General features: G+C 46.5%; 1 protein-coding gene across 3 annotated transcripts in view; it reads right to left on the reverse strand.

The window, feature by feature from the left end:
• The window catches only part of GAB3 (GRB2-associated binding protein 3), a 122,111-nt gene extending 111,886 nt beyond the window's left edge, over positions 1-10,225 (reverse strand). For 2 of the 3 annotated variants that reach the window (XM_006876834.1, XM_006876832.1), the window contains exon 1: positions 10,135-10,225. In XM_006876834.1, the coding sequence (XP_006876896.1) occupies positions 10,135-10,206 (72 nt within the window). In that variant the 5' untranslated portion in view covers positions 10,207-10,225. The remainder of the gene's footprint in view (positions 1-10,134) is intronic. The other variant, XM_006876833.1, reaches the window with a different exon arrangement.
• Positions 10,226-11,372: the final 1,147 nt, after the last annotated feature.

Raw genomic sequence — 11,372 nt, forward strand, 5'->3', positions numbered from 1 at the left:
GAGCAGGGTTTGAACAGCGACCCTGTGTCCTGTGGTTAGCAGTAGTCTAGTACTTATCCTACAGCGCCACCAGGGTCTAAGTACGACTATCAGGTCAACCATCACGGCAGTAGTGGTGGTGGTATGCCGTCCCATCCGGTGGCTTCGTGGCTTTGGACTGGTCGCAATCCCGCAGACGGTTCTGAGGTTGTAAGCCTCATCCTGCCGAGCGCCTGGTTTGAACCCTGAAGCTGGTTATCAGCTCAATATCATAAATGACATAAGACCCATCACAGCAGATCCTACAGATATTAAAAGGACAATGCTGTTGTTGTCGTTAAGTATCATCAAGTTGTTTCCAACACATAATGACCTTGTACAGGGTTTCCAGGGGTTTTGGTGGTTTTCAACTGCCAACCTTGAGCTCAGTAACCTAGTGCTTATCCTAAAGCACCATACCAGGACTCCAAAAGGATAACAAGGCACTATAATGAACAATTTGTTGTTGTTGTTGTTGTTAAGTGCTGTGGAGTTGATTCTGACTCATAGCAACTCTGTATACGGTTTCCAAGGAGCAGCTGATGAGCTTGAGCCACTGACCTTGAGGTTCAAACCGACCTTGCAGTCCAGCACATTAACCCACAGTGCCACACTAGGACTCCACAATGAACAATTGAATGTCAGTAAATTCAAGAACTTTGATGAAATAAACAAAATCCTTGAAAAATAGCAACTACCAAAGCTTAAGGAGCTCTGGTAGCGTAGTGGTTATGAATCTGGCTGCTAACCTCAGGGTCAGTAGTTCGAAACTACCAGCTGTTCCATGGGAGAAAGATGAGGCTTTCTGCTCCCGTAAAGATTTACAGCCTCGGGAACCCTGTACAGGCTCAGTATGAGTCAGAACCGACTCCACGGCACATAACCACCACCACCACCACCACCACCAAAGGAGCTTTTGATAACATGAATAGCACTCTATCTATGAACTAAATTGATTTCATAGTTAATAACCTCAAGGTTAATAATTTATAGTTAATGACCTTTCCTCAAGGCTTGGACTGCTAACTGAAAGGTTCAAACCCAGCAGCAGCTCCTTAGAAACCCTATACAGGGTTGCTATGAGTCGGGGCCAGCTTGACAACACTTAACAACAACAATCACTTTTCCTCAAAGAAAAGTTTAGGCCCAAACGGTTTTGATGGTGAATTCTGCCAAGCATTTAAGAAAGTTTTACAAAATATATTTCAGAAAAGAGAAGAGGAGATACCACTTCCCAATTAATTTTAGGAGGCCAGCATCATGCTAAAACCAGGCAAAGATAGTATAAAAAGAAAGAAAGAAACCACACCTCATGAACAGAGACACAACTATCCTTAGCAAATCAACTCACAACCAAGTGAAGTTTATCCCAGAAGTTCTAGAACAACATTTGAAAATCCTAAAACAGAAATACCACAAAGTCTGACTTCAGTCCTGACCCCTTGCCTCCTTGGTGGTGTGCATGTGGCTTCCTTCTTTGCTTATTTCATGTCTTTTGTATCTCAAAAGTGATTGGCTCAAGACACACTCGACACTACTGTGCCCACCACACTTAGGATTCACAGCCCTATTCGATCCGTGCCAGTGTCAGACTAAACAAAAGATACAGGAAAAGCATTGGACAAAATCCAACATAGATTCACATCAAAAAGTCTCAGTAACCCTTGAAATTGGGGGAAAAGACAAGGGTGCCTGCTCTTACCATGTCTATTCAATAGTGCATTAGATGTCCTAGCCAGAGCAATAAGACAATAAAAAGAAATAAAAGGTATCCAAATTGGAAAAGAGGAATAAACTTCTTGCCATTCATGGATGATATAACTCTATAAATATTGAAAATCTCAGCAATTACAAGAAAATTTACAGGAAATTAGCAAAGTTATAGGGTACAAGGTCAACAAACAAAAATCAGTTTGGTTTCTGTACACTGTTGTTGTTAAATGTCGTTGAGTTAATTCCAACTCATAGCGAGCCCGTATAGGGTTTCCGAGGAGCAGCTTGTGGGTTGGAACTGCCGACCTTATGGTTTGCAGTTCAGTGCTGATTCTTCAGTGCCACACCAGGAGCCCATACACTTAATTGTTAATTGTTGTCAAGTCAGTTCCGACTCATAGAGACCCTGTATGGGGTTTCCAGGGAGCAGCTGGTGAGTTTGAACAACTGACCTTGTGGTTCAAGTCGACTTTGCAGTTCAGTGCTTTATCACACAATGCTACACCAGGACTCCAAGAGAATAAAACACTTAAGATTAAATCTAAGCAGGGATGTGAAGGATGTATACATGAAAACTAGCAAACACTGCTAACAGCGATTAATGAGGCCTTCAATAAATGGAAAGATGCTCTGTGTCCACAGATTCGGAGACTTGATCTCCATCTTCACAGATGTAGGAAAACCAATCCTCAGCTTTCTGTGGACAGGCAAGAGGTCCTGAATAACTAAAACAACGTTGAAAGAGACAAACACAGTAGGAGTAATCGTACTTCCTGACTTTAAAACGTACAACTCCTGATGTGGCGATGCAGGACCAGCACTGGACTGCATACCACAAGGGTGGCAGTTCAAACCCACCAGCCACTCCTTAGAAAGGCCCAATGGCACTTAACAACAACAGTATCCAAACAGCCTGGTACTGGGGTAACAATAAACACATAGGCCAATGGAATCGGTTTCAGAGTCCAGAAATAAGACCATTATCTATGGTAAATTGATTTTGACCAGGGTGCTAAGTCCATCTGATGGGGGAAGAAAAGTCTCGTCAATAAATGGTTCTGGGAAAAATTGAATGTCCACATGTAGAAAAATGAAGCAGTAGCCGTGCCTCACACCATACAAAAACAAATTTAGGGCCCTAAATGTGCTGGTAGAATTGTACAGTGGTCCACCTACTATGGAAACCAGGATGTCATTTCCTAAAAAGGGTGGAAATAGAAGTACTATTGATTCATCAATCACACTACTAGGTGTATAGACTAAATAAATAAGAGCCAGACTTGAATATATATATGTTGTTGTTGTTGTTGTTAAGTGCCATCGAGTCGGGTCCGACCCATAGCGACCCTGTACAGGGTTTCCAAGGGTGTAAATCTTTACAGGAGTAGAAAGCCTCATCTTTCTCCCACGGAGCGGCTGGTAGTTTCGAACCGCTGACCTTAAGGTTCGCAGCCCGATTCGTAACCACTACGCTACCAGAGCTATATATATATGTACAACCATGTCCATTCACAACAGCAAGTAGATGGAAACAAACTAAATGGTCATCATAGGCTTAATGCATGCAGAGAATGGAACGCACTGCAATGTTAGAGAAGACGGAAGAATCAATGAAACACCTCACAATGTGGTGGGACGGCCATGAAAGTCTCAAAACAAAATGTGTAGGGATCGTTTCATAGAAAACGAATTTGCCCTGTAAACTTCCATTCAAATCCTAATCCAAAGTAAGGCCTAGCTTTCAACGATGGAGTATCTACTGTAACAACAGAAGCCCAAAAAGCAAAAGACAAAATAAGGAAATGGGATCTCCTAAAAATAAGGCTTGAAGAATGTGGTCCCTTTGGACATTTAAATGAATAGATATTTTTGGTTTTATGTGTACAAATGTTTCAGCTTTGTTCATTTGTGAAAAATAAGATGTGAAAAGGCCTGTTGTTGCTGGGAGGGGAGTGGGATCCTTGAGATGAAACAAAGTATCTGATTGGTTGAAAGGAAAGCTGATGATATTCTGGGTTTACCTTCACTCAATTCACAATAAAACATTTTTGTGTGTGTGTGTGTGTGTGTGTGTGTGTGTGTGTGTGTGTGTGTGTGTGTTTTAAAGGCTTTACCAAAAAGTGAAAAGACAAGCTACTGACTAGAAGAATACCTTTGGAAAGCAAACATTCACAAAGAATCTAGTAACCAGAACATATATAAGATGTTATCAAGTTAACATAAAGACAAATATTTGGCCACCAAACATACAAACATATGCTCAGTGTCATTGTTGTTGCTGTTAAGGGCCATCAAGTCATTTCCAACTCATGGTGACCCTGTATAGGCTTTCCAAGGAGCAATTGGTGGGTTTGAACCACCAACCTTGCAGTTCAAATGGACCTTGTGGCCTAGTGCTTATTGTAAATCACCACACCAGAACTCTAGTGTCCCATCGAGGTGATTCCCACTCCCAGTGAGTGACCCAAGGCTTCACAAGAGGAGGGAGACAGCCTCCTCTCACCTAGGAGCCACAGGTGGATTCGAACATCTGATTTGGCGGTTAGTAGCCCAATAAGTCACCCACTACACTTCCAGGGCTCCCTCATTAGGCACCAGATGGACCCACAAAATAGGCTGTTCGAGCCCACCAGCTGCTCTGCAGGGGAAAGATGAGGCTTTCTGCTCTCACAGAGATTTACAGCCTCAGAAACCCTGTGTTAGTGTTGTGAAGTGCCATCGAGTCAATTCTGACCCATAGCGACCTTGTATAGGGTTTCCGAGGAGCAGCTGGTGAGCTTGAACCACCGTCCTTGCAGTTCAAATGGCTTTGCATTCTGGCGCATTAGCTCACAGCACCACACCAGGACTCCTCAGAAACCCTGTACAGGATAGCTTTTAGTCAGAACTGACACTATGGCATTTAACAGTAATAACAATAGGATGGCTAAGATCAAACATTAACTACAGAAACGAGTAAATGTTGATAAGAAAGTAGGGAAATTGGAACCCTTAGCCATTGCTGCTAGGAATGCAAAATGGTACAGCTGTTGTGGAAAACTGAAAAATGTTGTTGTTGTTGTTGTTAAGTGCTGTTGAGTTGACTCTGACTCATAGTGACAATGTATAGGGTTTCCAAGGAGTGGCTGGTGGGTTTGAACTGCTGATCCTACAGTGCCACACCAGAACTGCCACTGTTGTTGTTAAGTGCGGTCCAGTCGGTTCCGACGCTCAAGAACCCTTTTTAGGGTTTCCACGGGGAGGTTGGTGAGCTTGAACTGACGACCTTGCAGTCCAGCGCATTAAACCCACAGGGCCACCCAAGAACTACCATGGTGGTGGTTATGTGTCGTGGAGTCGGTTCCGACTCATAGTGACCTTGTACAGGGTTTCTGAGGCTGTAAATCTTTACAGCAGCAGAAAGCCTCATCTTTCTCCCACAGAACAGAACAGTTGGTAGTTTCGAACTGCTGACCTGTCAGCTCACAGCCCGATTCGTAACCACTATGCTACCAAGAACTACCAAATGACCCAGAAATTCCACTCCTAGGTCTATACCCTGGAGAGACTGGAGAGCAGAGACAGCACTACTCACTATGGCCAAAAGGTGGCGCCAAGCTGGCTAACCAAGTGAGGCCCAATGGCACAGTACTCAGCGGTAGAAGAAATGACCTCTTGGAGGATCAGCACTGGACTGTGGTCAGGACAACTGCAAGGATGCCAGATCTGCCATTTCTATGCAGCAGAGATAGTGCTGGAAGGTTAACTATGGTGGCGGTGGTGGTGGTGGTGGGCCATAGAATTGGTTCCAACTCATAGTGACCCTGCAGAGGGTTTCCAAGGCTATAAATCTTCATGGAAGCAGAATGCCTCATCTTTCTCCCGCAGAGAAACTGGTAGATTCAAACTGTTGACCTTGAGGTTAGCAGCCTGATACATAAGCACTACGCTGCCAGGGCTCCCTGGAGGTTTCACTATAAGCAAGGCAAATAGAGCGAGTTTAGCAAGCTTGCAGGATACAAGAAAAATATACAGAAGTCATTTCACAAATTAATTCTAAAATTGAGGAGGAAAAGTGAAGGAACCCGAATATCCAAAGCAACTGACAAAGAAAAACTAAGGTAAAGCATTTTTAATACCTGATTTCAAGAATGAGACCAAAACCATATTGGCATTAAGGAAACAAATGGACCAAGAGAGTCCACTGGAGAACCTAGAAGTAAATTGTTTTGAGGCAAAGACAGTTTATTCAATTCAGGACACTGAACAACCGGAAGCTGGATGCAGGAAAACAAGCTTTACACACTGAATAAAAATCAACTTAAAATGGGTCAAAAATACAAAACTTGAAACTATAAATCATTTAGAAAAAAAAGACAAGAGAAAATCTCTGTAATTGAGGGCAAGGCAGAGTTCTCAGCCTTGGCAACTAAAGCATGACCCTTAAGAGAAAAAAAGTGAATCAAGTGGACTTTATCGAAGTTCAACCCGTTTGTTTAGCAAAAGGTACTACTAAGAGACTGAAGAGGCAAACTACAAATGAACTAGTAGGAAATATTTGCAAATAATATATGGATCCAGAGATAGTAGCAATGCCGTTGCTCTTGGCATTGTTTTGAAGACCAAGTAAGTCGTTAGCCAAATGCCTGGCACATACAAGCGGTCTGTAAATGGGAACAATTGTAACTCTTGTTGTTGTTGTTAAGTGCCATCGAGTCAGTTCCAACTCATAGCGACACTGTACAGGGTTTCTGAGGAGTGGCTGGTGAGTTTGAACCGCCAACCTTGAAGTTCAAGCTGACCTTGTGCTCGAGTGTTTATCCTTACAGCACCACACCAGGCCTGCTTCAAACTTGGAAAAAGAGAGGCAGGCTACAGCTTCACCAACAGAGGGCTGCCTATTAGGTAATGTGTAAGAGAGTAGGACGGGCAAAAAAACTTCAAGACGGTCTTTCCCCTTTTAGTCCATTTATTCTTACATTGCTTGATTCCTATAAGGAGCTCTGATAGCGTAGTGGTTACGAATCGGGCTGCGAACCCCAAGGTCGGCAGTTCGAAACTACCAGCTGTTCCGTGGGAGAAAGATGAGGCTTTCTGCTCCCATAAAGATTGACAGTCTCGGAAACCCTGTACAGGGTCACTATGAGTCACAACCGACTCCATGGTCCTTAACAACAACAACATTCCTATACTACATATGAAACCTAAAGTACAAAAACAAACTATCAATAATCTTTTCCGATTGGCCCGGCTCTTGATTCACTGGAGGAAGCCCCATCTTAGTGTGAACTGAAAGATCTACCTTGGAGCCAACTGAGCTTCTATTGCTAACTGTGACTATTCATAGAGTGCTGCTTGCCTGAGAGCCTGCCCTGGACTGCCAGACAAATGAGCAAATCTGTCTCTGAAGAAGTACAAGCAGAATGTTCCTTAAAAGCGACAATGATGAAACTTCCTCCCACATACTTTGGACATGTTATTGGGAGGGATCAGTCCCTGGAAAAGGACATCATGCTTGGAAAAGTGGAGGGTCAGCAAAAAAGAGGAAGACCCCACCGAGCTGGCTTGACCCAGTGGTACCAACACAATGAGTGTTTTGTTCTGTTGTGACTCATCGGTACCTAACGACGACAACTAATAGCAACTGTGGACATGGCTCAGGAGGGACCAGTCCCTGGAGAAGGACACCATGCTTGGTAAAGTGGAGGTCTGCAAAAAAGAGGAAGACACCCCCCCCCAACGAGAGGTGGACTGATCCAATTGTGGGGATGGTATATGAGCAAGCAGTGTGTTTTTCTGTTGTGCACAGGGTCACTCTGAGTCAGAACCAACTCAATGGCGCCGACCACCAGCCTCCTGGACTAGAGTCCCGGTCACAGATCTGTCAAGTCATGAATCAGAGGTGTTCACCCAGCCCACCACCAGGAACTTGGCTAGGAACTTGTCTAGGGTTTGGTGATTTTCTTCCCTTCTGTATCTCTAGTAAGTACCACAGATCCTGGTTCAGAGGAAAGGCCTTGCAGAATAAGTATTTATGACAAGAGCTGAATTCGAGGTACTGAATCAACCCAGTGTCAGTGGTGGTGGTGGTGGTGTGCCATCGAGTCAGTGTATAGTGTTTCCGAGGCTGGAAATCTTTACGGGAGCAGAAAGCCTCATCCTTCTCCTGTAGAACAGCTGGTAGTTTTGAACTGCTGACCTTGAGGTTAGCAGCACAACTCATAACCACCACGCTACCAGAGCTCCTTTAATGGCAGTAGGTATTTGTTTTGTTGTTGTTAATAACATGAGTCCCAGTGGTGGAGTTGTCAAGGACTTCAGCTGTGAACTGAAAGGTCAGCAGCTTGAAACCAACTGCCCTGAGAAAGAAAAACATGACAATCTTCACAACAGCCTTGGGAATCCTATGGGGCAGTTGGACTCCATCCTATTATTAAGTGCCATCGAGTCAGTTCCAACTCATAGCAACCCTGTATAGGGTTTCCAAGGAGTGGCTGATGGGTTTGCAGCGCTGGCCCGTGGTTAGCAGTGTGCTTCTGATCCCACAGCGCCACACCAGGACTCTGCCCTGTGTTGCTGTTAAGGGCTATCAATTCAATTCCAAGCCATAGCGACCGTGTATAGGGTTTCCAAGGAGAGTTTGAACCGCCGACCCTGCAGTTCGTACCAACCTTGCAGTCCAGTGCTTACCTACAGTGCCATGCCAGGACTAAAACTGAAATCTACTGGTAGGCAACAGGTTTTTTATTGGATTCATAACAGCGCTGTCCAAGCCCCTTGAAACTGACATGTGGTCGCCATCTAGTGGCATCAAAAAGTTCCTGCAAGATCTAGTGATGAGAGGAAACCAACTTTCTGACTGTTGTCTTTTTGGTGTGTGTTCCATGGATGCACTTCCAAACACACACAGACACACACAAAACAATGATTATTTAAAAGACTATGCCCCTCTTTTCGAGAAAACATCAACCACGGACTAAAAGCTCTAGCTGTATGTCTTAGGAGTGTGACTAGACGGCACTTAACAACAAAGAACAATTCCTCCCTGTCTGCACCCCTACATTCGGACAATCTGGAAGCGGATTGTGCCAAGCCTCCCGGATCGCCAGTGCACACAGCCCTGTGCTGTGCAGTGTCCACACTTGCCACCCGAAAAGAACAAACCATGAATGATAGCAGGTAGGCACGCTGGTGCATTCCCACATTTCCTATAGCAGTGCTGAGGACAAGATAAGAAAGGCTGGAAAAACCCTTCCGAACACTTTGCCCTCCAGGCCCACCACCTTCCTGATTCATCTGCTGCAAAGTGGGTGCCTAAAGAACCTTTCAAATGCCTCCCACTCAAGGTAACAAAGAAATCAACGTCCCCAGCGTTCTTTCAAAGTGCCAGTTTGTGACAATAATCCTCACCTGAGTGGTCACAGGCTGAATCCTGCAAGTTTATGGACTGAGCACTCAAACAGAATGATCTAGGGTAATTAGAGAAATCAAAGGGAAGTTTCCATAAATTATAAAACTCTTCGTATAATCCCACTTTGTCATAATTGTTGTTGTTGTTGTTAAGTGCCGTCGAGTCGATTCCGACCCATAGCGACCCTGTATAGGGTTTCCAAGGAGCAGCTGGTGAGCTGGAACCGCCGACCTTGCAGTTCAAACGGTAACCCACAGCGCCACACCAGGGCTGTGCCTCATTAACGTGGGAGCCAAAACACCAGGTGAAATTTGGCAGAAACAGCCGTTTCAGGACATGGTCTGGAACCATTTTGGGTGGGTGGGCAGCTCGAGACTGGAGGAGACATGGGAAGATTTGTCCCTACCATGGGAATCTAGATCATCAAGCAACTCTTAAAATCCTATCTATTTCTGTGCACCTCCCAGCAGACGGAAGAGTTTCTTCTTAATGGCTGAAGTAGCCTCAGTAGCGTGCGGGTCTCTCCGCCCAGTGGGGTAAGACCTTGTCCAGCGAAGCTGATACAGAGACTGCTCCTTCGCGCCCTCGGCAGTGCATTTGTACTGGTCATTGCGTTGGTTCAGAAGGGCCCCTTATTGCAGGACGTTCCCTGCCCGAGCCCCACGGCTGAGCGAGTCCCACTTGGGCTGACTCCCAACAGTGTCCGGTGCAGCTGCACCCGAAGCCGGACTTCCAGCCCCCGGAGATGCGGGCCAGGCCCGCTAGTCCGCCGGGCAGCTCCCCTCAGCCTGGCCCTCCTCGCCCGGCCCCGGCCCCTCACGGGCACCGAGGGCCACTTCCCGCCCGGGACGGGCACTTCTTTCTAGAAGTCTGCCAGGTCCGAGCCTGCCCCTTCGGCCCCGGCCTCCTTCCTCGCCTGGGGCAGACGGCGGACACCGGAGCCAGTGACCCGCTCGACGTGCCCAGTCGCGAGGGGCTGGGAGGCACCGCGGGGCGGAGGGGCCCCTACTCACGTAGCGCTGCAGCTTCCTCTCGGGGGGCGACTTGACAAGCCAGCCGGTGCACACGGCGTCGCCCGAGCTCATCGTGGCCGCTGCGCCGCCGCTTCCTCCAGCTGGGCTGCCTGTCTGAGCGCCGGCAGAGGAGGAAGTCGGGCCATTGATCCCGCGGGCGGAGCCAGCCCCGCCCCGCAGGGCGCTCAGGGGGGCGTCGCCGCCCGCCCCGCCCCGCCCCCGCCTAACACCTGGCTTGTGGCAGGACGCCAGCGCATCCCGTGTCCCCCAAGAATATAGACGCCCCGGGGCTCTGCGGCAGCCCAAAGAGAGGCCAGTTAGAGAGTCCACCCTTGGCAGCTCTCAGTGCACAGACTTTGTAAATGGAGCAGCACCATCTATACAGGGTTGTTGTCCACTGGCTTCCCACTCACAGAGACCCTGCAGTGAAGTGCGTATCTTACAACACCACATCAGGACTCCAGTTCCCGAAAATGATGAGCAGAGTTACCACCAAAGAATCCTTGGGTTCCAATTCTTTGCTCCATATGATAAGCACTGGACTGCCAGCCACGAGTTTGGTGGTTGTAGCCCGCCAGCCCTTCCATGGGAGAAAGATGAGACTTTCTACTTCCACCAAGATTTACAGTCTCAGAAAGGCTATACAGGGTCACTCACTACCAGTCAGCACCGACTCTACTGCAGTTAACAACAACAAAATTGACAGGAGCAAATTGCCACGTCTCCACTGCAGCTGGTGGGTTTGAACCACCAACCAACATTTAGCCAGCCCAGTTTGCCACCAGAGCTCCCTCAAACATACGTTAAAAAATACACAAATCACCAAACTGTCCTCCAGTAGTGATGTAGAGTTGGATGATATTGGCACTTTGTCAGTGGCAGTAGTAACTCCACTTGTGGAAGGTTCTAGATTATTCTTGGGAATGGTGATGGTACTAATAATCAGAAAATCTGTGAGAGTGATCTCTATGGTCATAACATTGAATATCTGTAAGTGAGCATCACAGAATGGTCTCAGCAAATTACAGGCTGCAACACTGTGTGTAGTACCTGTTACTAACAATTGCTGTTGTTAAAGGTCAGTGAGTCAGTTGTGACTCGTAGCGATGCTGTACAGGGTTTCTAAGGAATGGCTGGTGGGTCTGAACCACTGACCTTGCAGTCAGCAGTCTGGGCCTTGTCATCAGCACCACACCAGGACTCCATAATTGAATAATTACATTTCCAAAAACTAAACA

Source organism: Chrysochloris asiatica, unplaced genomic scaffold (assembly GCF_000296735.1).
Source record: "Chrysochloris asiatica unplaced genomic scaffold, ChrAsi1.0 scaffold00419, whole genome shotgun sequence".
In the NCBI taxonomy this organism is placed as follows: Eukaryota; Metazoa; Chordata; class Mammalia; order Afrosoricida; family Chrysochloridae; genus Chrysochloris; species Chrysochloris asiatica.